The sequence below is a fragment of the Electrona antarctica genome (assembly GCF_951216825.1).
Source record: "Electrona antarctica genome assembly, chromosome: 11".
Lineage (NCBI taxonomy): Eukaryota > Metazoa > Chordata > Actinopteri > Myctophiformes > Myctophidae > Electrona > Electrona antarctica.
The window spans coordinates 28,316,039-28,342,422 of record NC_136792.1 but is presented as its reverse complement, the minus strand read 5'-3'; the positions used below and the strand labels follow the sequence as shown (position 1 = coordinate 28,342,422).

At 44.8% G+C, this 26,384-nt stretch overlaps 1 protein-coding gene across 1 annotated transcript in view; it reads right to left on the bottom strand.

Annotated features, from left to right (window-relative positions):
- The window catches only part of LOC306932559 (rho guanine nucleotide exchange factor 26-like), a 32,067-nt gene extending 8,021 nt beyond the window's left edge, over positions 1–24,046 (bottom strand). The window contains exons 1-12 of the mRNA XM_079514393.1: positions 23,654–24,046; positions 21,701–23,242; positions 20,823–20,874; positions 20,197–20,339; positions 17,938–17,994; positions 17,281–17,441; positions 13,114–13,266; positions 12,800–12,929; positions 11,988–12,062; positions 11,611–11,700; positions 10,258–10,412; positions 3,528–3,734 (exon numbers count right to left, since the gene is read on the bottom strand). Coding sequence (XP_079370519.1) covers positions 3,528–3,734; positions 10,258–10,412; positions 11,611–11,700; positions 11,988–12,062; positions 12,800–12,929; positions 13,114–13,266; positions 17,281–17,441; positions 17,938–17,994; positions 20,197–20,339; positions 20,823–20,874; positions 21,701–23,191 — 2,714 coding nt within the window. The 5' untranslated portion in view covers positions 23,192–23,242; positions 23,654–24,046. The remainder of the gene's footprint in view (positions 1–3,527; positions 3,735–10,257; positions 10,413–11,610; positions 11,701–11,987; positions 12,063–12,799; positions 12,930–13,113; positions 13,267–17,280; positions 17,442–17,937; positions 17,995–20,196; positions 20,340–20,822; positions 20,875–21,700; positions 23,243–23,653) is intronic.
- Positions 24,047–26,384: the final 2,338 nt, after the last annotated feature.

The window sequence follows — 26,384 nt, the reverse complement described above, 5'->3', positions numbered from 1 at the left end:
GCTGCACTGTATCTCTCTGACCCATGGTTGTTTTGAGCAGACTTCTGTGGCTGCACTGTTCTCCTAATAGAGAAGCACTGTTGACTGTCTCAAGTCAACAACAACAGGGTCAGCACTCAACAGGAACACACACACACACAAAAAAAACAACGTGTATGTGCGTGCGTGCGCACACAGTCACTTTTACTCTCTCTCTCTACCTACTAAGGCCAGTATCTTCAGACTGGCCATTGTTTTGTCCTCTGTGTGTGTTCTGAAGTCCTGCTGTTTTTGTTATTTAGATACTTGGAACCCGGATACATACACAGACCAAAGAACAAAACAATGTTAAACAGGCTGTCTGGGCCACAGAACAGAGGCATCCTTGTGCCAGTCCTATTCCAGCTGTCTGTTTGTCTGGCTTAGTTATTATGTCACTGTTGTGGTCGGTGCCAAAACGAGTGGTCTACTGCAGTTTAACAGTTGCAGTTGCTACAGTATCTTCCCAGATAGCCTACACAGCCCTCAGCCCCAGACAGCACCACACAGCCTACACAGCCTGTACCCTCAGCCCCAGACAGCACCACATAGCCTGGACCCTCGGCCCCAGACAGCACCACACAGCCTACCGCTGCCTACACAGCCTGGACCCTCAGCCCTAGACAGCACCACACAGCCTACACAGCCTGGACCCTCAGCCCCAGACAGCACCACACAGCCTACCGCTGCCTACACAGCCTGGACCCTCAGCCCTAGACAGCACCACACAGCCTACACAGCCTGGACCCTCAGCCCCAGACAGCACCACACAGCCTACCGCTGCCTACACAGCCTGGACCCTCAGCCCCAGACAGCACCACACAGCCTACTGCTGCCTACACAGCCTGGACCCTCGGCCCCAGACAAGTACAATACAGCCTACTGCTGCCTACACAGCCTGGACCCTCGGCCCCAGACAGCACCACACAGCCTACCGCTGCCTACACAGCCTGGACCCTCGGTCCCAGACAGCACCACACAGCCTACCGCTGTATACACAGCCTGGACCCTCTGCCCCAGACAAGTACAATAAAGCAGTGGACGAGCTGAAGGCAGCCAACCACCAATACCTACGGGGAAACCACAAAGTCAATAAAGGCCAGCTCTGCGAAGAACAGCAGAGCCCCGCCTCCTGTCAGAATGTGTGGAATTTCACGTTTGAGCCACAAATGCTCAACAGCACTCCTTTTCTCGTCCGTTGTGGCAATATTTGGGACTGGTCTCTTAATACCTTTCGGTATGAACTTGGCATTGCTGTTTAGAAATGTTTTGAGGCAAAACATCTCAAAAGTAAAAAGAAAATAGCAGACTTAAATCAAATTAATTTGAATTGAGTCTGCACATTTTGACAGACTTAAATCAAATTAATTTGAATTGAGTCTGCACATTTTGACAAAGTATCGTCAAAACATTGGTAATCAGTAGGACAAAATCAGGATCAGACCCAAAAATCAGGCATTGGTCAGGCTCTACTTTAAACATCCTCTCTCTGTCTGCTTTATGTCATTAGCGCTGATGGATGGAAGTGCTCGACGCTGGATAATGTGATGCCACTTGCACCCGTCATGTTAGGTTAGACCAGTCATCTGGGATGAAGGGCTGGAGGAAGACAGAAGTTATGCCACGGCTATTGAGAAGACAATACGTATACAGAGCACAGTGTAACAGAGGAGACAACATGGGGCACGATGGGACAGTGATAAAAGGGGAAGTGGAGAAAGTGAGGACAGTCGTGGGAACGAGCCTGCTCGACAATGGTCCGGTGCTAGGCAACCACTGTAACAATGCCTAGCAACCGCTATATCACAATGGACGGTCACCAGGGAGTCCTTTTGTCAACTCATTCAGTCAGCAATACAGTGCTTAGCACCATTAAACAACACAAACACACACACACACACATCTTAGCCTGGGGCCCCACCAGACCCACGGGGTCTGGTGGGGGTCGAGGGGCTTTCCAGGACAACAAATACACTTGTACTGTAGGGACAGTTAGACCCCCAGTTAGACCCCCTACCCCATCCTGTATGACTCAGGGTTCTGTCACACAACCTCATTTCCTCACTTGTTTCCCCCTCTGCAACACTGTGTCTGACTCACATCAGTAGCCCCAATTACCAAATCAATATACACCCCACGCATTCTTTCTACGGAAAACGTCCTCCCAGAGATATATAGATGCCACATCATACACAGGGTATAATTAAGATATAATCAAAGATATAATTAAGATCTCGTGGCGACTTCAGGGCCAACAGAAAGTTGAGACACGTTCAACATTGTTGTGGTTTGTGAGGGTAGGGTTACTGTACTGCATAGCCCTTTAGTAACGAGCACACTGAGGGAGGTTCTCCATCCTTAAAGGAATGAGGAAGAACCGGCCCTGCGTGTGAAAACACTTCATAACAAAGCCGCCTTGAACCAGAGCAAAATACACAGTAAAATCATCAGCGTTCATTTAACTCTGAGGGCAGTATTATGCGTGTCTTAAGTACCAGGTCTTATTACTTAACTTAACCTGGAGGCGTGATCAATGCCATTTGGCTATTCTGAGTGGCCAAACAGCATTGGCCATCCCTCCAGGTCTTAAGTTAAGTTATAAGACCTGGTACTTAAGACACGCATAATACTGCCCTGAGTGTCAAAATGAACACATAATTGTACAGTTAACCATTTAAACACTATACTTCATTGTACGAGTGCCCCAGGAGTCTATACTAGGCTGCCATATTCTTTTCCCCCTCTACACCATATCCCTTTGCCAAAAATATCCAATCTACAAACTCACAGTGAGCTTGTAGATCTGCTCACTGCTGTTTTCTCCAGAATAGGGACGGTAGGCTCCATGTGGTTAGATTAACACTGAGGATTTGATTGTGTAGTTACAGCACAAAGCAGTGCGTGTGCATGTATGTCTGTGTGTGACAGATTACACATTACAGTACTGTACAATGCCTGCTAGTTTATAAACAATAGATAGAACAAACACACCCAGCATTGAGTCTAATAAAAGGACAGATCTGTTTGTTTCTGTGCGTTACATAATCTGTGGATGACTGTTCAGACAGATAGAGCTTTACCAACACAGCCAAATTATGGCCTGAATGTCAAGGAAGTAAAGCACAAGCTGATTTAATTTCTAGCTCATATGTGCAAGTAATCATTCGCACCCTGCTACAAACTTCAGCATATGCCAGCCAACTTTAAACAGTCTTGCTGCCTCCGGGGAGATTCCTGGGCTGTGGAGACGCCCAATCAAACAAAACCATTACGGTGACAAGCATCATGCATAAGTTACAAATGTCTCCGTATATCATGCAGCTAGTACACAGACAAACTATTTCAACCTCATTAGCATGGTTTAAAGAGATATGTTGGACTTGTTGGTGTCATATTTTGAAGTGAACAAATCACATTGATCTGTATTTGAACTTACACATGAAAAAACAAAACTAAACTAAAACAAAAAAATAACGCAGACAAGTTGGAGAGGAAAAATAAACACTCACATCAGTTCCACCCCCAGGATCATCAGCACTTCACCAGAGTGGTTGCTGTGGAAACGCAGGCGGAAGAGGTGGTTGGTGCCAGGCTGTCGGGAGGTCAGCATGCTGGCAGTAGTTCTGATTGGCGACAGACAGAGATCCTCCGGCTGGCAAGGACCCACCCAGATCTGGTCCCTCAAGGCGTAGTCTATCACTGTATAGTTGTCTTCGCTGGGAAAGAGAGAAGGGAGGCTAGATAAGATTGAATCCAGTGTATTCCAGCTATCATGGTTGAACAACAACTATTCGAGTGAAAAGTGGACCTTGCAAGACGTGCAGATTTGGTCTCCGAATAGCCACTTCTCCACTATGGCTGTTACCTTAATGCTCGACTACATTTCCCATAAGCACCATTTTAACATGATCATCCACCCAACAGTTATTCCCGTTAGCTGGAGACATCTGGAATGCATAATAAAAAAACTCCCATGAGACCTCTAATTCATTGCTGTACTGAGAAAGAGAGGGAGAGTATTCATTCCATGTGGCCCCACTTCATGATAGCTGAAACCTACCTGTGTTATGTCATTCAGGAGTCCAGTACAGCAGTCAGGCAAAGAGACTGCTGGACAGGAACTAGCTTCCTGTGAGCCAGCATATGGCATGCACTCTACTACACGCACACATTTACCCAAGGCTTTTGTTTTCAATTCAGTTTAGTTTCAGTGTGACTCATTGGTGGCTCTGCTAGTTTTAGTTGAGCTTTCTATTTTTGTTTGTATTAACACATGCACCAAATGCATCCCCCTGCTTGCTGTATTGACACATCTGATGACTTCTGAATTTAAAAAAAGATATAAATCTAAAAACATATTTGGTATATATCGTTTCAATATAATTTCAATTAGTCCCCCCCCCCCAGTCTTTTATTTATGTTTCAGTTATCTATTTATTTATTTATTTTTTCACCTAGCTTTAGTTTGGTTTTAGCTAACTCACACATGCGCACAGACAGTCGCGCACACACACACACGGTCGCCAGGCTTGGGAATCGATCCTGTGGCTCACTGACAGGTTGCACTGGAGCCTATGTGTGGTATGCACCATAACCGCTAGACCATCAACGCCCCCCCCCCCCAAGCTCGCCGCTGTCCTTAACCAATCAAATGCCATAGAACAGGAGTGGGCTAACCTCTAGCCAGCTAGAGGAACAATTTATAGAATGTGATAAATCACACACGTTGGTTGGGTTAGTGGAGGTGAAAAGGTGAATGGACTGGAAGGTGGAGAATACAGAGCAAAGACAGTACTGGACACAAGCCTGACAATGTAACAGGAAAATGATATTGTCCCCAGATTTAGTCAACCTGTCTCTGATCAGCTTTAAAAAGAAGGACCAAGAAGGGTATATTTGTCAGTCAGTCACATAAGTAGCAAAATGTAACGTACCGGTATTATCCGTAAAACTGTATGTTTGTTTAACAATAGAAACAGCATAATATACAAAAGACAATACTGCATTTCAAATAAACAAAAATAACAAGAAAAACAGGAGAAGATAAAGACTGTTTACGGTTTCATGATTCTCACACCGACTCATCCGGTCTCCATTCCTAAAGCTTATTAGTTTTGGATGAGAGAGAGAACCAATTGAAATGAGGAATAAAACATAAGACATAAACAAGACTTTCTGCAACAGAGGCTTCGATCACGGATGTGACATTTCAAACTTCAAGTTTGTCTCCTTTTGTGCCACAAAAACGTTTAAACAGCTGGGGAATGGCTTCTCCGACTGAGTGTCAGATTCGTTTTGGGGGTCTAGGCATTCCAGGATCATACAGCCCCTGTATGCAGACCCTTCAGCCCAAATGTCTGGAATTCCATTTACATTACACTGTGGAATGGGATGGGTGGAGATTCTACATGTGGGATGTGTGTGGGTGTGGTGGTGGTGTGTGTGTGTGTGTGTCTGTGGTGTGTGTGTGTGTCTGTGGGGGGGTGGGGTGTTCTGGATTACATCGAATAGCAAAGGTATTAGATGTTTCCCAGAGAAATAGGGAGAAAGAACAGAGAAAGTGCTCAGCACAGGCCAGGAACGAGTAATATAAACGTGTGTGTGGTTTTTTTGTTTGTTTGTTTTTTTGTTGTGGTTTTTTGTTTGTTTGTTTTTTACAAAAATGTGCCTCCTGGTGGCACTATAATAGGGCAATGTTAAAAGGGTGGCATTAATTGTTCCTCAACGTAGTAGAAATGTGCGTGCAAAGTTTCACAGCAATTGGACGCTGCGTTCATGATTTGAGGCATTTTGTTCAAAACGGGCCACATGTGTAAAGTTTAGATGTAAATCGTAGTCAACCACAATGGAATATTATCATAAATGGTAAATGGTAAATGGTGCATTTATATAGCGCCTTTATCCAAGGCGCTTTACATAGATTGTGCATTACATTCACCCATTCACATACACATTCATACACCGATTGCGGCGGAAGCCATGCAAGGTACCAACCAGCACATCGGGAGCAATTTGGGGTTCAGTGTCTTGCCCAAGGACACTTCGACATGTAGACAGGAGGAGCCGGGATTCGAACCGCCGACCCATGGATCATTGGACGACCTGCTCTACCTCCTGAGCCACAGCCGCCCTGTATCTGTATCATGACACAGATCTGTGTTGATCACATGACTATAGAGATCATGTGTACCGATTTGCGTGACATTTGGATAAAATCTGAAGGAGCAATATCAAAAATGTGTTTTACATAAGTCAGCCTCCTGATGGCGCTATAAAGGGCAATTTTTCCATGGCCTCTAGGGGGTGTGCATACAAAGTTTTACACAGATCTGTGCAGTTATAGGTAAAAACACGAATCGGCCTGTTATAGCAACACCATGAGGCTGATCTGAAAGTTCATAAGAAAATCGTGCATAATTTTACGGAAATCGCACGCTGTGTTCATGATTTGAGGCATTTGAGATAAAACCATGCAATTAGCAGAGAGGAATAGAAAGGGAGTGATAGAGAAAGAAAGAAAGAAAGAAAGAAAGAAAGAAAGAAAGAAAGAAAGAGATGGAAACTGTTCCACACATCCTCAACAATAACAGTGGTTGGATGTGAGGCCCAGCAGTGTGAGACAGGAGGAAAAGGGGGTGGGCTCACTGGGCTGGGTAAAGATGAGAGAGGGGCCAGCTGGTGCAGTCAGTGTTATATAAGTGTTCCAGAGTGCCAGAGCTCTGCAGCACATTGTCCTGCCGTGAGACGCCATCACAGTGGAGTCTATTCTCACAGGACACGACTAACCATAACCAAGCTGAACTTACTGGTTCTCAAACATTTTCATGTCAAGGACCCCCTACATTTATAAGTATGTGGCCACGGACCACAACCCGCCCCACTTCCCACCCCTCCCCCATCTGAAACTATCTTGTACCAGTGACCCTGATACAAAATTTGTGTTGTTAAAATGTCTTCTGACATTTTTAAAATAGCAGATCTACCAGCTCACCACGGCTATTTTCTAAATGAATGCCCTATATATCATATATGCTTGTTGATTGACAGCGTCATAAGTGCCAATATTTGGCATTTTTAGGACGCAGCAGATTAAGACATCATGAATCCAACGTTTCGGCTGTATGGTGCCAGAGAGTCATGCAACCAATCAGAAGGGAGTAGGGAAACACGGTTTTAAATAAGACCAGTCCCTGTGCTGTGAGAAGTCGGGATCACGGTCATGTGGTGTTTCAAGTTCAAATAAAGGAGGGGTTAGCTCAAAAGTGACTATAAGGACTCAATTATAAGAGGCTCTGGAATATTAATTCCTTGTCAGAGAGACAATTATAATAAATGAGCATTGCGCCTGTCACAGACATGCGCAGAGCAAGTTCAGTCAGGAACTGGGCTAATTGGGCTCAGCATCACGTTCTCATTCACATGATTCACTTCATCCAATCACACACTCATTCCAGTTCCATACCGGCTATTTAAACTGGAAGTTTGCTCTGCTCAATCTGCTTGCTTGCTTGCTGCTGCACACTGATACTGCTGCGCTGCTGCCTGCTTAAACTGTTGCTGCTCACCCTCCTCCACCCCAGATACCACCTGTCATTTTGGATCTGCTGTTTAGGTACGGGGGATTCGGAGTCCCTATGGTTGGGACTGATGCACTTGATCTCAGTACCTAAAAAGCAGATTCATCGCCAAACCATAATAAATATATTGCTCATTTTATATTCAATACATATATATTCCATCCATTCTCGAGTTGTCCTGACTGAAATAAAATATTGGCACTTTAGCTATTAGCATGTGCGGCCACTTTCTTGTTTATTCAAGATTCCCTCTGCATATCATTGTCATTGACCATATCATTGATTCTGGTGACACACGGTTATAGATTCACGGTCGGGAATATGTGTGATTCCCTTCTCGCGTACCAGAGGTACATGTCCTGCGTACCAGCACAGGTATACGTACCAGTGGTTGGGAACCTCTGTTCTAGGAGAAGCGTTTTGGGCAAACACCATATAAGACATCACACTCTTGAACCTCTGACAGGCCAGGCAGAGCGTACTTTTCTGCAGTGGAATAAAGCAAGATACATTTTGCCTGCATTGTTCTTGCTTGGCTATAGTTCTACAAACTCAGGAATGTTTATATCTATTGTCTGTGTCCTGTGGTTTTGGGCCCTTGAGAGATTTAAGCTTATTCAGTTGTTCCACTCGTAAGTCGCTCAGCTAAATGCCTAACATGTAAATACAAATGGGACATGGAATCCCACCGAGCTATTAAGTTGCTTTTGGCATCCATGTGTGTTTAGCTGCAAAGTGGCTTTAACTGCTCAAGTCGAAATGCCAAGGGAGAGAACAATTATGCATTCTCCGACCTGTGCCTGCCCAACCTGCTCTATAGCCTCATGTACCCCTGGAGTGTTTTGGTTTTGGTTCCTGCAGATGGAGTGCAGTGCAGTAGAGTAGCGTGCCACAGCAGGACTTCCTTTCCTCCACAGAACAAACCAATATTATAACAGCTTCTCCCATTCTCAAGCATACAGCACGCACACATACACACTCTAATTCCGGAGCACTCCCTATCCACAATCCCTCCTCCAAACACGCGACTGACACCGCACACTGCTGGAGCCTGCTATTGCGTATCAGATTCCCAGAAAAATATCATATGGAATGTTTTTTATGATTCTTAGGAATTCTGAGTAGCGAGTGGCAGGACAATCAGTTCCAGGCACTGTGGGAGATGGAGGGGAACTTTTTTTCCCCCCTTGTTCTTAATGGAGAAAATAGACAAGTGTGGACTGTGCATACCACTCACACAAATGCATGCACGCACAATCGAAAAACTGCAGCTCTCTTATGTGGCTTACTTCTTAACGTTGCAAGAAACTATGCAAAACGCGGGGGATAAACTCCTTCTGACAGGGCTGACAATGAACAGCTCCATTCAGCTCACACATATGACAGCACATGTGCAAACTAAGCTCTATGTCTGTCTGACCGTCTATCACATGAAAGGTTCTCCAAAACCAGCCCATCCATACGGGCAATCGGGCACACATTCCAAACAGCAGCAGTGCACTAGCAGTACATACAAAGAAAGAATCAACGAAGACAACCATAGAATCAATAGGCAATGCTGGAGCATGTTCAGGTGGAATGACAGTCCAAGGCCTTATATAGCGCCTGTTCAACAGTCACACACATGTGCATGAGTCTGCAATACAGTGTTGAAAAGTACTCACATTTACCGTCCAGTTCACCAAAACGTTGCTCAAAAGGAATGTTATTGCCGTGTTACGGCCTTCGCGCCATGTCTGTGAAATGACGCGTTTTGCACTTTCTTGACGGTTCATATGTTTCAAGGGTCTCACACATTTCAGTGAGTGGACTGGAAAGTTTAGTCCGTCTAAAAACAACCAGGCACACATGCACTCGTTTCCCAGGACCAGGTCCAAACCCATTCAGTAAAAGGAGACAATATGACACACCCAGTAATTGTCCACTTGGCCACAATGGTCAGGAGTAATTCACACACCAACACACACAATAGAAACTAACACTCACTCTGAACATGTCAGAACAGGTGAATTATGTGAAAGCCACCAAACCAAGACCGTAGTGCTTACCACAATATAATTGTGCGCATATGGTAAATGGTGTATTTATATAGCACTTATATCCAAAGCACTTTACATAGATTGTGCATTACATTCACCCATTCATACACCGATGGCAGAGGAAACTATGCAAGGCACCAACCTGCACATTGGGAGCAATTAGGGGTTCAGAGTCTTGCTCAAGGACACTTCGACACAGACTCTGGGGAAGCCCGCGATCAAACTCTATCTGCCTGCTCTACCGGCCACTCTATTCCTGAGCCACTATCACTGCAGTGCCACCCCTATACATACGGCACACATACCCACCCACATCCATACGGGTACAGGCTTTAGTTCCGACACTATTATTGATCCGACAGTCATTAGACCGACAACCTACCTCAAACCCTAACCTAACCATAACAGCAAGCACGGGAGCAGCGCATGTTCGAGTGCTAGTCCGACCGTTGTTCCCACATGTCGGACTAATGCTCCGTCGGAATTACCATCAGACCCCCCCCCCCCCCCCCCCCCACACACACACACACACACACACACACCCAGTTGGCCGTTATCTGTCGCTAGGCTAGTAGTGAACAGCTGCTGAGTGAATATAGTTGCCAGTAGTGATATAGGCTCACCTCTTCTTCCTGGTGATGATGAGGACGTCATTGAAGAGGAAAAAATAGACTTGTTGTCGTGACACCCTTTTGGAGAAAATGCCATTCTCCTCCCCTAAAGCTGTGAGCTCGCCTCTCTTCACCATCCACCTGGAGGACGAGACCAGAGGGAAAGCCTGGGGGCAGTAAAGTGAGAGAGAGTAAATGAAGATTAGATCACAATTATAAAAGCTCTAAAACAAAACAAACAAACATGTATGGTAGGTGGTAAGCTTGATATAAATCACACACCATTTGGGCAACAGTGGCTCGGGTGATAGAGAGAAGCCGCTTGGGAATCGGAAGGTTATAATTTCGATCCCTGGCTCACCCTGGATTAGTGTTGAAGTGTCCTTGAGCAAGACACTGAACCCCTAACTGCTCCCGATTGGTTGGTGTCTTGCATGGTTTCCTCTGCCATCCCCATTGATGTGTGAATGAGTGTATGAATGGATGAATGCAATGCACAGTGTCAAGAACTTTGGATAAAGAACCCTTTACCATTTATCTATATTAGGTTTGGTGTTTTGTTCAGCTATGTGTATAGCTACACAAGACTGCTACGAATGGCACTGGACCACGTGGACGGACCACATCAGAAATGTCGTCCTCTATGGGGACGTACTCTCACATCGCGCATCGTGTATGGCTGCGTGCACGAGTGCATGAACAGCTGGCTATGCAGTTTGAGGATATGTTCAGTAGACATCTGTTAATTCCAAATGTGCCAAGAGGTTTTTCCCACAGTGCACACAAGTGCGCGCGCACACACACACACACACACACACACACACACACACACACACACACACACACACACACACACACACACACACACACACACACACACACACACACACACACACACACACACACACACACACACACACACACACACACACACACACACGTGCACACACACACACTTCTGTGACTGTCTGTATGTGCACATACGTGTGACCATGCTGCATATATGTTCTTCTACATGTGTTGTGTTGTACATGTGTCTGTGCATGGTTGTATGAAATAAAACACTCCATGTCCGTATTTCACATAGAGACACCTGTCAGCATATCCATGCCAATTGCTAACAAGAATGAATAATATGTATGTTTCAAAAAGAATGCATGGGAAACAGCTTGGGAACAGCCTGTGTGTGTGTGTGTGTGTGCGTGCGTGCGTGCGTGCGTGCGTGCGTGCGTGCGTGCGTGCGTGCGTGCGTGCGTGCGTGTGTGCGATTGCAAAGTCTACCAAGTGTAGCAAGTACAGAAAGGCATGCCATTGTTTTTTGTTGCATTTTCCTGCCTGGTGTATTCTTCACCCCCGCATCCTTACCTTGATCTTGAATTCCAGCTGGGAGTTGATGGTGTACATCATCTCTGTTCTCTCCATGGTGCGAGCTCCTTCATTACACTTCCTTACCACCTACACACACACACTTTAGTTCTTTATTTGATTCCACAAATTACAATTAATTGTACAAGGAAACAAAAATAACGGGGTTGACAGTTCATGTTCACTTAAGGGTACACATGGCACCTCCTCCTCCACACAGACAAACTGCCTATAACAGCCGAAACGCACATGGCCCAGGCTTCCGAATATCAGTATGGCAAATCTACAACTACATTTTTCAAACATTTTAACCATCCCATTGGTGAGTGTGTATGAACATCTAAAGTTCACCCCTAGCTGATTTCCGAGTGACTGACCTTGCTGATTGCTTGTAATGCCTTCTTACATTCCTCGTATCGAGGAGAGTCTTTTGGCGTCTTCTGACAAATAGTCTGCAAGAGAGGGAACAAGGGGACAGGTCGGGTATGTTGATATTCCACCCTAAAAGAATCATGTTGGTACATTTGCACGGCAAAACCTTCAACATTGAACGCATGGAATTTCAGGGCTCAAGTCAACACGCCTTGACATTATCAAAATACTGATAACATATTGAAGCCTAAATAAAGTGGTGGAAATCTAAAACTTTCTCAGGGTCCACAAAGCCTCTGAGGAAGTCTACAAGCTTTACAAACCAGAGTCCCCGGGGAGCCTCTGACAGAGCACGAGAATGGAGAGGGATGAAAGCAAGGAAAGGAAGAGCAGGAGTGAGAATATGGCAGAGGGGTAGAGCGGCTAGAAGAAATCAGATAAAAGGAGCGTGATAAACGGGGAAGTAAAGGAGATGGAGGGATAAACTAAGTAAAAGCTACTTTTTCTAGGTATGGGATGTTGGATTGATCGTAGGGGAACGAAATGTGCAGACAGTCTTTTTGAAGGAAGTGTTCAACAAAGGATGCCAAATTGTCTCCCAAGTGTAATAGTCTTGGAGAGGAAAGGGGACTTAGGGGGAAAGTAAACGCCAGCGCAATGAATGACGCTAAAAGAAAAAATTTATAACAGATTGGAGAGCAATATAAGTCATAAAATTCTATAGTATAGTAATTGTTGCGCAAGTTGAGAGTCCACAGAGCCAAAACCCTGGGCTGTGTCTGGCAGTCAAGTACAGTTGAATCTGTGTACTACTCACGTCCATGAGTAGCGGCAGCCGTGTGATCCTCTGCATGGGGAGGATAAGGAAGGAGATCATGGGGAGGTTCTTGCAGTCAGGGTGGCCTTCTATCCTGGTCAGAACCTCTTTAAACACTGCGCTCTTAGACCTGCAGTGGGAGTAATTCATTGGTTGGAAAATCATTCTGGTTCAAAGGCTCAGAACAGTTCACAGTGTATCTGTGTTATCAGTCACTGATAACACATCGCTGAGGGATATAATAAGGGCATAGTGGCGTGCATCATGCATGTGTGTGTGCATGTACGTGCATTTGAGTGTGCATGTTCACTCACACTAGCCTCTGCAGGCTCCTCTGTTGGTAGACCTCATTGGAGCAGTAGGTGATGTAAGGATCAAAGTTGGCCTGGGCGTGTTTGAAGACGATGTCGCTGATGTCGTCAATCACTATGTTCTGCTGGTGTCTGTCTTCCAACTCATTAAAGAACCTGGGTGGTGGCGACAGAGTGGTGGCAGAAGTAGGGTTAGTAGCAGTGATGGAACTAACGCCCTTACATTAAGTTACTTTACATAAAGAAACTTTTTTTGCTGTAACTTGTAACGTAACATTTTTCCATTCAGTTACAGTAACACCATTATAGTTACTGTGTTTTCAATGGGTGAGTTTGTAGTTACCCACGTTACGTAATGTAATACAAAATAACTGTCTCCTTCTCCTGCCAGTGCAAAGTCTGTCATGTAAACTGACATGGTGTGCTGAGTGCGCTCCCAGAGTGAAACACATTCCACAGAAAGAGAAAGTGGCTTCCACAGGGCATCATCATAATGATGATGATTGGTCAACATAGGGTAACATAGGGTAATTACTTTAGGCCTGTCTGTGCAACCAGCTCAGTGGCCTTGTGGTTAGAGTGTCCGCCCTGAGACTGGGAGGTCGGGGTTCGATCCCCGGCCGGGTCATACCAAAGACTCTAAAAATGGGACCCAGTGCCTCCCTGCTTGACACTCAGCATCAAGGGTTGGATTGGGGGTAAATCCCTGCGACATACTAGCGTCATGTCCAGGGGGTGTACTTGTACATCAAGCTGCCTCACGCTACAGAAACAGGAGATAGGCTCCTGCCCTATGGGCCTCATGGCTCGGCAAGGCTACTTACTTACTGTCTGTGCATGGGCAGGGCATCAGTATTATATCCATATCCTTAGACGGTATATTGTCTGTGATTTTGGATATTGTACTATTGGCATAAGTGTTCTATTCCTGTTTCTTAGAGTAGAGCTTAAAACAAACCACAACTGGACCAGTGACATTAGGGAATATTTTGTCCTTGAAAACAATGTGTCTGAATTGGAAAATCTTATATATTTTTTTAAACCTTTATTTTTTTATAAAGTAGAGTAAAGTAACTAGTAACTTTTATAATTTAGTAACTAGTAATGTAATTAGTAACTTTTTCAGACTAGTATAACTAACTAATTACTTTTTAAAGGCAACTTAAACAACACTGGTTAGTAGTAGTACAGTATGTCAGAGATGTGCCAATGTGCCATACATGGAAAATACATTAACACCGGACCACTTTCATCATCCCACTAAAGGATAATGAATATAGGATACATGGTCAGACACAAAGTCAGGAAGCATAGTGTCAAACATGTTTCTTCTAACCCCCCGTTATAAGATCACAGAAGAGGAACTCCTCGGCCGCCTAAAATAGAAGGGAGCAGCTATTAAACGTGTAACACAAAGGCTTTCCTCTTCCTGCACACGGACAGATGGCTCATTTAATAGCACGCCATTCCAGCCACCCCGCAACTGAGTATGTGTCGTTATGTTTCAAGGTGACAAACAGGAAACTCTGACACAGGCACAGGAAGCTGACCTTGACCAGATGGAAGTTGGTTTGAGCTCATCTGTAGAGCGGAGCCATTCTACTCTAGGACCCATTTCATCACTGTGTGCACGCGCATGCAAACACGCGCACACACGGTTCCATCATAAGTCATGAACCAGGCACCTATTTCTAGGTAACAGTTGTGTAACATATTCTTCTCCTGACATGACCTTGTGCACACATATGACCCTATAGCCTCTGAACTTTGATCTTCCTAAAGATGTCACAAGGCCCCACGCACGCACGCACGCACGCACGGGAGGAGGATATCATAACAGGGGGTGGTAGAATGAAGGGAGGAGAGGTCAAGGCTGCTAGGGGGTAGTGGTGGTAGGCTGAAGTCAGATAATATGGAGGACTAAAGTATGTCAGCCCTCAGGAGAACATTCTCCCTGTGAATTTCTGCCCCTCCAGTAGTAAAGCACGCTAAATCAAGTTTGATAAACCCGGAGGCTGCCAGTGAAACCTGATCAAGCAAACCACCTGGCATTATAAAATGATCACCCGCCCAGCGCCCGCACACAAACACACACACACACACACACACACACAAGTCTGCAGCCTGCAGCCAGAGAGGAGGAGCTGCTGTTTAGTCTGAGGAGCTGCGTCCAATGCTTCTATTATGTGATACAACTAAGTCAAACATCCTGTTGAACCAGTGCTACAGGCTACTGACCGAGGCATCCTTCTATTGTCTTCAGCGTCTCTGTATCCGTCTATCTACCCATCTCCACTCTAAGTTTGTTTGCTCTTGTTTTGGTTTTTTTCATGAGGAGGGCAGGGTAGAGATTTCATGCAAATGGTGTGAGAGGCCACAGGGCAGGTTTGCAATTTGAATGCAACCCTGATAAGTAATTAGTGGACCATCACAATCTCAGAACACAAAACCCTAAAGGTAAGGATGCCAAACACAGAGCAGAGAAAGTGACACACAATAATGCTATTATGTTTGTTTGCTTATTGCGGCCGTAGATCGCATCTACTATGAATCCGTCACCCCACGTCTCCATATTATGGTCACGCCTCGTGACATCATGGAGACCCTTAGATCTCCATATAGTGACATCATGTCTCCATATATGGCCGTCTCCATATATGAAGATCACGACACTGACCGCTCCAAAGTTATTAGTAGAGTTCTCAACAGGCCTGAAAATTAAGGCCCGGCCCTACCTGGGCCCCCTGTACACTCAAGACACTGCCCCCACTGCCACCCTTAGATGTCCATATATGGAGCTGACCTGTTCTGACATTCCATATGTTGATCTGACCTCATCAAACCCTGTACACTCAAGATACGCTCCATATATGGCCAGTACATAATTCATTCCATATGTTGATCTGACCCCCCCATGCCAAAGAGCCCTCAGGGCGTCATACTGGTAAGTTAAATGTTCTCAAACAGAACAAATCAAAGTTTCTCAAATTGATTAAAAAATATATCCCCCCCAAAGAATCCAGTCTAATATTCGGTAAATGGGCTAGGACTCTCCAAAAATCTGGATTGGCACCAGACTCAAAGGTCTGGCATCAGTCGATCTCTAGAAATTATGACTTAACATTAGCGGGTGATTCAGGCAGTAGGAGCCAATGCGGGGGAAGGTACAATAGACAGTGGCATGGGAGGGAAAGGGTGTGGTGTGGGGGAGGATGTCACACAGCAGTTGTTGGAGAGTTAACAAATGTTAAAGAACAGTTGCTGGTCCTGGTCCTGCATGCACACAATGATACAGCACATCACCAAAGTGAACTTGATAAAAATTAGTCCGAGGCTCACAGAAGACTTAACAGCTTTCAGCACTGGGAGAGCATGTTCCAAGACATTAATCGCTGAAGCAGCAGTTCTCATCTGGACTTTCATGTTCTCTCATGCGTGTGTGTTTATAAGATCCTTGGAAACTAATGACTAACTGACCAGACCAATAAGCCGGCAAATATGAAAAGGACATGTGTCTTGTAAACACACAATTTCATGATGACTCATAATAATGCATGGATATAATATTATATAATAGTATGTTATGTCTTTCTACATGATTTGCCCCTGGCTTCTCGCCTGGCTCTGTACTGTGTCTATCACCCTCCACCAAGAAAATACCACTTAAATTACCTCGAAAACAATTCAGAGAGGGGTAAGTGAAGCGTCAGGCTTAAAGAATGGTCTCATCATCAAAAACAATGAGTGTTTACACACGGACAGAAACACACACACACACACACACACACACACACACACACACACACACACACACACACACACACACACACACACACACACACACACACACACACACACACACACACACACACACACACACACACACACACACACACACACACACACACACACACACACACACACACACACACACACACACACCAAGTACAGTTGAATCAACAGTCACACTCATTAGCAGAAACAGTGCAACAGCCTATGAAATATGCAGGCATGATAAAACCAAGACTTCAGCACTGCATGCTGATAATAAAAATACATACTACAGTATATAAACCTACAGCTCTGTAAATTGCATGTCACAAGAATCTATAGGACTTTCTTGCACATAAAGCCAGACACCCACACACACACACAGACACACAAACATACTTCTTGCTGGCCACGCTGATGTCTGTGATGTTGGAGAAGAGGTGGTGGCACTCTGTCTTGGTCATGGCGTCGCTGAGCTCCACAGAGTCCTTGAACATTCGGATTAGGATCTCCAGACTGTGTAGGTAGGAGTGCTCTGAGGAGAGGACTTCAAAAATGGCCTAGGATGAAATGGCACAAAGGAGAAAAGCAAGAGAGTATAGGTTAATAATAGGCTAAATTATAAATAAACAAAGTATAAATGAGACTTGAGTGTGTGCGTGTGTGTGTGTGTGTGTGTGTGTGTGTGTGTGGCTGGTCTCCAGCTTTACCATGCTTGACATACCTGCATTCTACAGTACATTCATGTTCCTGGCATGTTAATGAGCAATCCCATTTGCCTCTAAAACAGTTTTTATCACTGTGATTGACTGCAGGTCATGCACATGCACAGTAAAACCCACTGAGTTCATTTAATTCTGAGACTTCATTCGCTGGGGATTTTACTATGTCTAATGAGCTTGTTGTTTGCTGTTTATTGCCTTAAAGGGCTTTGTTTACTGGTCTGGTGGAGTTTACAGCAGCCAAAAGGATGGCCATATACTACTTTACCGCCTAGAGATGCTTCAGAGTGTGTGTGTGTGTGTGTGTGTGTGGTGTGTGTGCCCAGATTCCCACCTCTTGTCTTTTGCGTTCCTCTTGACTCAATTTGTCAGCCAGACCACTTTTCTTCACCTGAACAGAAAATGTGATGATGTGGTTTAGAGGACACATAAATGTGACGAGAGAGGCACAGAGTAGCCTACATCTAAAAGTCACAGGTAAACATACATTTAAAAAAAATCTCCGTCCCCCCAAACGATTAATCGTTAATATTGAATTATACTAATCGATTTTCATTTTAAACACATTTACACATCCCTAGTGTGTGTGTGTGTGTGTGTGTGTGTGTGTGTGTGTGTGTCCCACACTAACAAAGGAGCACTTCTCATACCAAACTCAAGGAACTGAACTAGAGCTCCACTAAGCCGCTTTAGACAAAAAGGGGAGGAGAGGAAAGGCCTTCACACAGAAAAACAGAGAAAAGAGTGGGAGGGTATACACAGAAATATTGTAAGGCTTTTTTTTAATCGGTAGCCTATGTAATAATAATATATAATGTACGTGAAAGCTCTTGTTTTTTTTCTTTCGACTAAATGGTTTGTCAGGGAGACAATGTGTGTGAATTATACAAATTCTGTCTCATTCATAAATACACTTCATCTTTCTTCAAAAGTCAGATTTTGATCCAGTTCCAGAGAACTCTCCTGTGTCACTGTAACACTACTATTTTCACCACTGACTAAAATGAATGTAATATGTTTTTTGAAGAAAAAAAATGTAGTTGCAATTCAGTATTTTATAATTCCAAGAATCTGACCACGATGGTCTTTCCCTTGAGAAGAACAATCCTCCAACACCATGAGACTGACCCAACCCCCCACACACCCACAAGGGGGGCACAAGGAAGCGATACTGCTTCATTAGTAAGGTACTGCTCTCCAGTCTCTGCCCTGTAGCCCTTTGCAAACACTGAGAACAAACAAGACTTTAGACAGACTAAACAGCTCTCCAGGTCTCTTCCACTTGTTTTCTATCTCACCAGTTAATTTACCAAACTTGTTCCAAGACCAATTCCTGATAACAGAACGACGAGCTATCCATGAGAATGTGTACGATTACATTTTTCAAGAAGCCAACCAGGATGACTGGCATCACTTCCTGCGTAGGCAAAACAGTTACTGGAAACCAGAGATCTCTGGGACACTGCGTGTATTGTAGTCAAAAGCGAAACCATAGTCAACAGAAAAGTAAGTACCTATCAGGTGCCAGCGAAACGGAAGGGAGGGTCAGTGTGTGTATATCTGTGTGTACAATTAGCTTAATATTGTGTGTGAGACCATTTTGAACGGCAAAAGCAAGGACTGTGACACCCTGTATGGCTCTCCACTGCATGTTTATCCATTTCACATGCAATTATCAATCTGAATCAGATTCCAGTAAAGCCTATATTTTGTGAGGAACCCCTACCCCACAGTTACATACTGGCCAAGCATAGTGTCAACAGCTGCAGAAAAAGAAGAAAAAAATCAGTAGTAATCGACAACAGAAGCAGAGCAGCTCCCCTCGCTCAGTAATGTATGCTGGTGCCCACTGTTCTGTGTTCCCTGCCGTGCCTTTACTTTACTTTACTTGCTGAGACAGCCAGACAAAAGGGAAACAAAGATGTCCTCAGACATTCCCTGAATGTTATCCATTTTGAAGCCAATTTCCACTTCATTCGTGTCATCCTCCAGTTCTCTGCCCCTGGAATTTGGCAGCTCAACTTTGCAGTCTCGGTCGCACTGTTCTTCTATCTCTCGTCCCGAGCTTGCCCTCGACAGCAACCCCAGATAAGACTGAGCATCAGCAGGCTGAAAGGAACGCCTAAGTAGAAAACTACATTAGTCAATTACCGCTCTATGTTCTATCACTCCATTCTGAGCCTAAACTATATTATGCAATGCAGAGCCACCAGACTGCTGCTCTTGTTAAAAAAAACTTTCACTCTAAAGAATATCAAGTTTGCCAAGAGACTAGATTTGTGCCCCTAAGTCTTCCTGTATTTTTTCCTGTATGTCTGTCTGTCCCAGCCCCAGACTGGACCCTGCTTCTTCACTTCGAACCATGAGGACACTCAGGAGTCAGGACAGTGAGATACAGAGAGAGAGAAAAAGAGACAGAGGGAGGATGGAATGGGCTGTTGCCAAACCGGATAGGACGGCATTCTTCACAGCACTGGCATTCCAAACCAGAGAGCTATGTGTTTGTCTGTGTACTGAGATACAAGTGGGATAAGGAAGAGGCAGCAGTTGCTACATCCATTCTGTGTGGCAGAGTGGCTGTGCTATGGCTCACCACACTAAGCTGGGCCCAGGAGATTCGTATGGGCCGGTACTGCACCACGATGCGCTCATCCGGTTTGGGCTCTTTAGAATCGGCATCCTCGTCTGAGTCATTGTGCAAGGCCTTTTCCTGGTAATTTTGATACAGCTCCTCCTCTGTGGAACACACATATAAGAGAGCTTTTAAAGTTTTGATTATAAGCCACATGCATCCTAGCATCCTTAATCTGGGCATGTTATAATAGGCAACCATCCGGCGAAGATAACCAATCTACAAGTTCACAATGAGCTCCTCGTAGATAGGCTATTTTCACAATTTGATGTACAACAAGGGTTTAAGTGGTTAAGACTATTTGTTCATGCAGTTTATTAAGATGGGACAGCATATAGACATGAAACAGAAGGGGAAATGAACAACACCAGGGGACATTGTGATTATGTGGTGAACAGATAATCCGGTTAGCCACCAGCACACTCCCTAGATATCAGACAAACATGAAAGCATGGCCAATTTAGGCAGCAAGAGGGAGTACGATGTTAAGAGACATTCATTTCAGGGAGCATCAGGTATGGAGACAAAGGCAGACAGGAAGGAAGGACGAGTATAAGAGAAAAGCTGAGAGAGGGTGTATCTTTCACCTTCACTGTCAAACGTGCGCTGACTGGTTAATACTTTCTTCTTATCAGGACTCTGAAAGAGAAACAACAATGGAACCACTGGCTATTTCTGAGGCACAAACATCACCTAAGTGTTTTATTTATTGTGAAAACACCGACATTACAGGGTTGACAACGTTTCGGCCATTGTTGACTTCATCAGGTGAAACACTGTGGAGCAGAGCTGTGTGCAGACTTTTTATCCTTTCGTACGGTTATCTAGTGTCCAGCACCAGCAAGGAACTGGATGTGCGTAACTTACTTGTTTTGAACAAATCTCCCCTAAAACATCCAGTACACACACAATTACACCAATTATTTACAATTACAATTAAACCTTAACCTAAAAGAAAACATGTGTGCGCACACGCACACACACACTCACCTTGTATGTGTCGTGTATGAATACATGTAATATGATACTGCTCCTCTGCCTCCGGACCCTCCTCTGTCCAGTATAGTGTGTGTGTGTGTGTGTGTGTGTGTGTGTGTGTGTGTGTGTGTGTGTGTGTGTGTGTGCATTACTTTTCTCAAACTATTGCATCCACCGTCTCCTGGTCAGGACTGTTTCATTGTTTGCCTTGTTTGTTGTATTATTTCACACATATTGCTGGTGGATACTGTATGTTTAGTTCTGAATCTGATTTTAAATGTTTTACTATCCTTGCCTGTACATTTGTTAGGCAGACCATGACAAAGCTTTAGTGTCTGTCAGACACTAAAGCTTTGTCATGGTCTGACTAACAAATAATGAAAAGATGCAGTATACAAATCGAATCTGCTTCAGAATTCTGTGTAGAACAGAACATCTGTGCTATTAAACATTCTGGTGCATACTTCAAATATTATGTAGTACCAACCTTGTTCTTCCCAGGGCTTGTAGATTTAGCAGAGCTGGGACTGCTGGCTTTGACAGTAACAGGAGGACATGTAGGCTTAGCAGGGCTAGGAGTGCTGGGTTTGGCAGAACCGGGAAATGTAGTCTTGGCAGAGCCAGGGCTGCTAAGCTTAGCAGAGCAAGTGCTACTGGGTTTGACACAACCAGAACCTGCAGGCTTGGCAGAGCCAGGGCTGGTGGGCCATGTTTGTTTATTATTTCCTTCTTCTTGCAGCCCTTTGAGGGCAGGCTGGGACAGACGATGGGCCTTGGGGTCAACAGATGGTACCTCCAGGTCTACCCCACTAACCACTGCCCTCCTGTAGGATGTACTTCTCAACCCCCTCTGTAGAGTTCCTGGGCCCTCAGCATCTGTCCCCTCTCCACATACCCCAGAATCTCCCGTAGAAAAGAATGCTCCCGTCTCCACCATGCTGAGGGATTTCAAGGCCCGCTTTGAGTGATCTAGCCCAAGCAACCCTGCCATACCTTGGCCCTGGTGCACAGCAGAAGCTGACTTGTGGCGAGAGTCGGAGGCTAGTCCTTTGGGAATCAGCTGCTGGGTGCCCATCTTCAGGGCAACCGGGCTGTGAGTGCTTAGGACAACGGAGGGAGGCGGGGAGACGGACATGGACGGGGTCAAGGAGGGGGTGGGAGAGGCAGTGCGGGTAGCATCCTGAGAGGAAGCCAGCGAGGACGAGGACTGTCTGTGGCTCACTGCCCACCTGTCCGCTGGGGATGGCGAGCGCGGGGTAGGGGGGTCCGAAGAGTTGAGGGAAGACAGGGAGGGGATGCTGGACGTGGAACTGTGAGAGGGTGTGGGGGTGCAGCTGCCAGGGGGAGAGGAGTCGCTGTGCAGGTACTGATGATTGTGGTTGTAGTTGTTATTAGAAGTGAGAAGAGAGAGGACAGCGGAAGACTGCTTTGGAGGAGCAGATTCAGAGCTCGTTCCTAAAGCCATCTGGTCTCTCCGGGAGTCAAGTGACGAGCGCTTCGGTTGGTGATCGAGCAGACGTCGGTCATGCCATGTTGAGACTCCGTTAGTGCCTCTCCCATTGTACACCTTATTGTCCAGGGACGCCGACCTGGTGTCCTCCGTCCTGAACCTGGACAAGGGGAAGCGCTCATTGCCATTGGACACATGTCCAATACTGATACTGCCATTGGACGCATGTCCAATACTGATACTGCGAACCACTCGTGACTTCTTGGCAGGTTTGTTCAGAATGTGTTTCAGCACTGCAATGTTCCCGCTCACTCGTGTGGTCATCAGTCTCTCGGCAGGCTGGGTCAGGGTGAAGGAACACCTGTCCTCCACAGGGAAATCCGTCACCATAACTCCATCAATTTGGTAACTAAGGGGTCGCGGTTTGGGCTTCCTGGAGTCCCGCGGGCCAGTCCCATTGGCTGTGCGTCGTTTCCACAGTGGAGTGATGTTGTTGTTGGACAGATCCACTTCATTGCTGCCATCCATGGCTCTACTGTCTGCCGCCTCTTATTCTCTGTGTCGCTGCTCAAAGCAGTCCTGTCCAAAGCCACAAATCACAATGTAAACATGGTAGCCCTGCAGGAAACTGATATGACCTTTGGAGGTAAACAAAGCCAGGGACATCATTTATAAGTTAGAACCTAAACCCCAGTCCCCAGAGCCGTGTTCACTGTGAGTGCAGTCCAAAGGTTTAGGCTACTGATTAACGCCAACGCAGAGTGCTGACCCAAGATACTCAACTTCAGGGTGTAACTGGGGAATACTATATTGAAATGTAATAAACCCTAGAAAGACTTAAGTCGTGCCAAACTCGTAATTCTGTTTTAGCATATTCGGTCAGTCATTGAGGTAGTGGCTAATACCAAATCACAATAACAGAAAACAAACATTACACTAGTAGTTGACTAAAGCAACGTGTCTTTATTTTACTTTAGGCATTCGACTTACCTTTAATCAATCGTTGTTTGGCAGCAGCTAGACTGATCATGATTGTGCCTGCGCTGTGTGGACAAACATAACTTTGTTTCGCGAAAGAAAAAAGAAAAACAAACTAATTGTTCTTTTCTGCTGTGTCAAAAAAAATATATACATATATACGAAGTTGTAAACCGAACACGCGCTTTGGGCTTGGCTGAAAGTTTAATGAATTCAACTTGGCAGCGGAGTTGAACTGCTGTCTGTCTGCTCTCTCTACACTAGCCTACGGACGGACTGAATACGCTTGAGCAGCGCGGGACCTTGCATGGGAGGAGGAGGTAGGAGGGGAGGAGGAGGAGGAGGAGGAGGAATGCCATACAGACTAGAGGGGCAGAAGGACTCCCAGTGGTCCAGACCGTTGAAGCCAAGGTTTTCCAAGTTAAGTAGTGAAGTACACCAGGTTAAAAATGTGCTTCTTCTACAATTTAGGGCCCAGCCCACAGGCTCACAGGCTTGTGTAAATTACTCAAAGAAAGTCATAATAGCTTATAGGCTACTAGCTGGGGGCGAACTCGTAAGAAATCACCACAATTTGGCTCTTGTTGACTAGTTTTTGAATTTTGGTGTGGTGTTAGGTATGTGTATAAGGTTTTCAAAAAGCTGTGCAAACGCGTTGGGTGCGCCCCCTAGTGGGCTGTTTGCACAGACTCAAATATTAGATACAGCTATGGTTGAAAACCAAAATAATGGATAGAAGAGATTTTTAGAGATTCTGTTACTATTGGGTGTGCTAAACAACATACTAAAATCTTAGGAAAAACAAACAACCAGAAAGGCATCGCTTTAAAGATGGCGTCCACGGTGGCTAAAATTAGCTAAAATGCCTATAAACTGGGATTTAATATGTAGAAAATCATAACAATTATGCACTTCGTAACTACTTTTTGAATGTTGGCATGGTGTTAGGTATACACTGACACCACGGCGTGTAAACAGCGCCTCAAACTGTGAAATTGTGATTTTCGCTCGTTCACTGCAATGCAATTTGCAGGCATTTTCAAAACAATATTGAGCAGAGTAGCGATTTATCAAACGTATTTGCAATGCCATACGTTGAAAGATCTGTTGCCCGTGGACAAGGCACGCTACCGCCGCAAGTTAGATAGCATCGGCATAGATGTTTGTCCGTATGTGATTAAGGATTGGACCAAGTTGCATTGGCAGACATAGAAAATTCCGGGGTAAATTGGATGTGACGTCTAGCGTGGTGTCAGTGTATGGGCATAAGGTTTTCAAAAACCATTGCAAACTAATTTGGCTCGCCCCCTAGTGGTCGGTTTGCAATGAAACCACTATTAGATATGTCAGTATATGGTTGGAACCCCAAATAATTGATAGAAGAGATTTTTCAATGGATTCTGTTACCATTGGGTGTGCTAAATAACATACTAATTTTTTACGGAAAACGAACAACTTGAAAGGCATCATTTTCAAGATGGCGTCCATGATGGCTGCCGGGAGCTTAAAATGCCTGTTTCATTCCAAAGTTGCAAACCGACCACTAGGGGGCGAGCTAAATTAGTTTACGATGGTTTTTGAAAACCTTATGACCATACCTAACAGCATGCCAAAATTCAAAGAGCAGTTACCAAGTGCATAATTGTTATGATTTTTACATTAATCACAGTTTATACAGTTTATAGGCATTTTAGCTCCCGGCAGCATCACGTAAAAAATCATAACAATTATGCACTTGGTAACTGCTTTTTGTTTTGGCATGGCTCGACCACTAGGGGGCGAGCCAAATTAGTTTGCGATGGTTTTTGAAAACCTTATGCCCATACCTAACACCATGCCAAAATTAAAAACGTAGTTACGAAGTGCATAATTGTTATGATTTTTTACATATTAAATCCCAGTTTATAGGCATTTTAGCTCATTTTAGCCACCGTGGACACCATCTTGAAAACGATGCCTTTCTGGTTGTTCGTTTTTCCTAAGATTTTAGTATGTTATTTAGCACACCCAATAGTAACAGAATCTCTAAAAATCTCTTCTATCCATTATTTTGGTTTTCAACCATACCTATAAGTGTCTAATATTTGAGTCTGTGTAAACAGACCACTAGGGGGCGCTCCCAATCCGTTTGCACAGCTTTTTGAAATCATTATACCCATACCTAACACCACACCAAAATTCCAAAACTAGTCACCAAAAGCCAAATCTTTACAAGTGCGCCCCCAGCTATACTGTTGGTGGGAGAATGAAGTACAACAATCAAAGTACATGCCATGCATGCACTGATGCAATCATGGTCTCTGTGGCTATAAAAGTGCGAGTGAGCAGCACCTGATGATGGCCTACCTGGTAGGCTATATGCTGGCTACTGCATGCCTACTGTTTGCAATTGCAATGCTTGCCTAAATTGCCGTAAGAATTTGGACACGCAATGAAGGAAATGGCAGTGAGAGTGAGGTTGCCTGAGGTTAAATAAATATTTCTCTACTGAGAACACTACTTTACAGAACATCCCATCATGCCGAGGAATCTTTTTAATAACTTCCAGTGAATCCAGTGTGTAGGCCAACGCTGACAATCTCAATCTGAGCTGCCAATATGTGGCTGCCTTGCATGTCACCAAGATAAATACATTCCTGTAGTTATTGGTTGTACAGTCATTCATTGTCATTCAATAGCAGATGATGCTGCACTCAAGAATCTGCTTTACGCAATGAGGTTCAATTTAGGCTGGTAGCCTAAT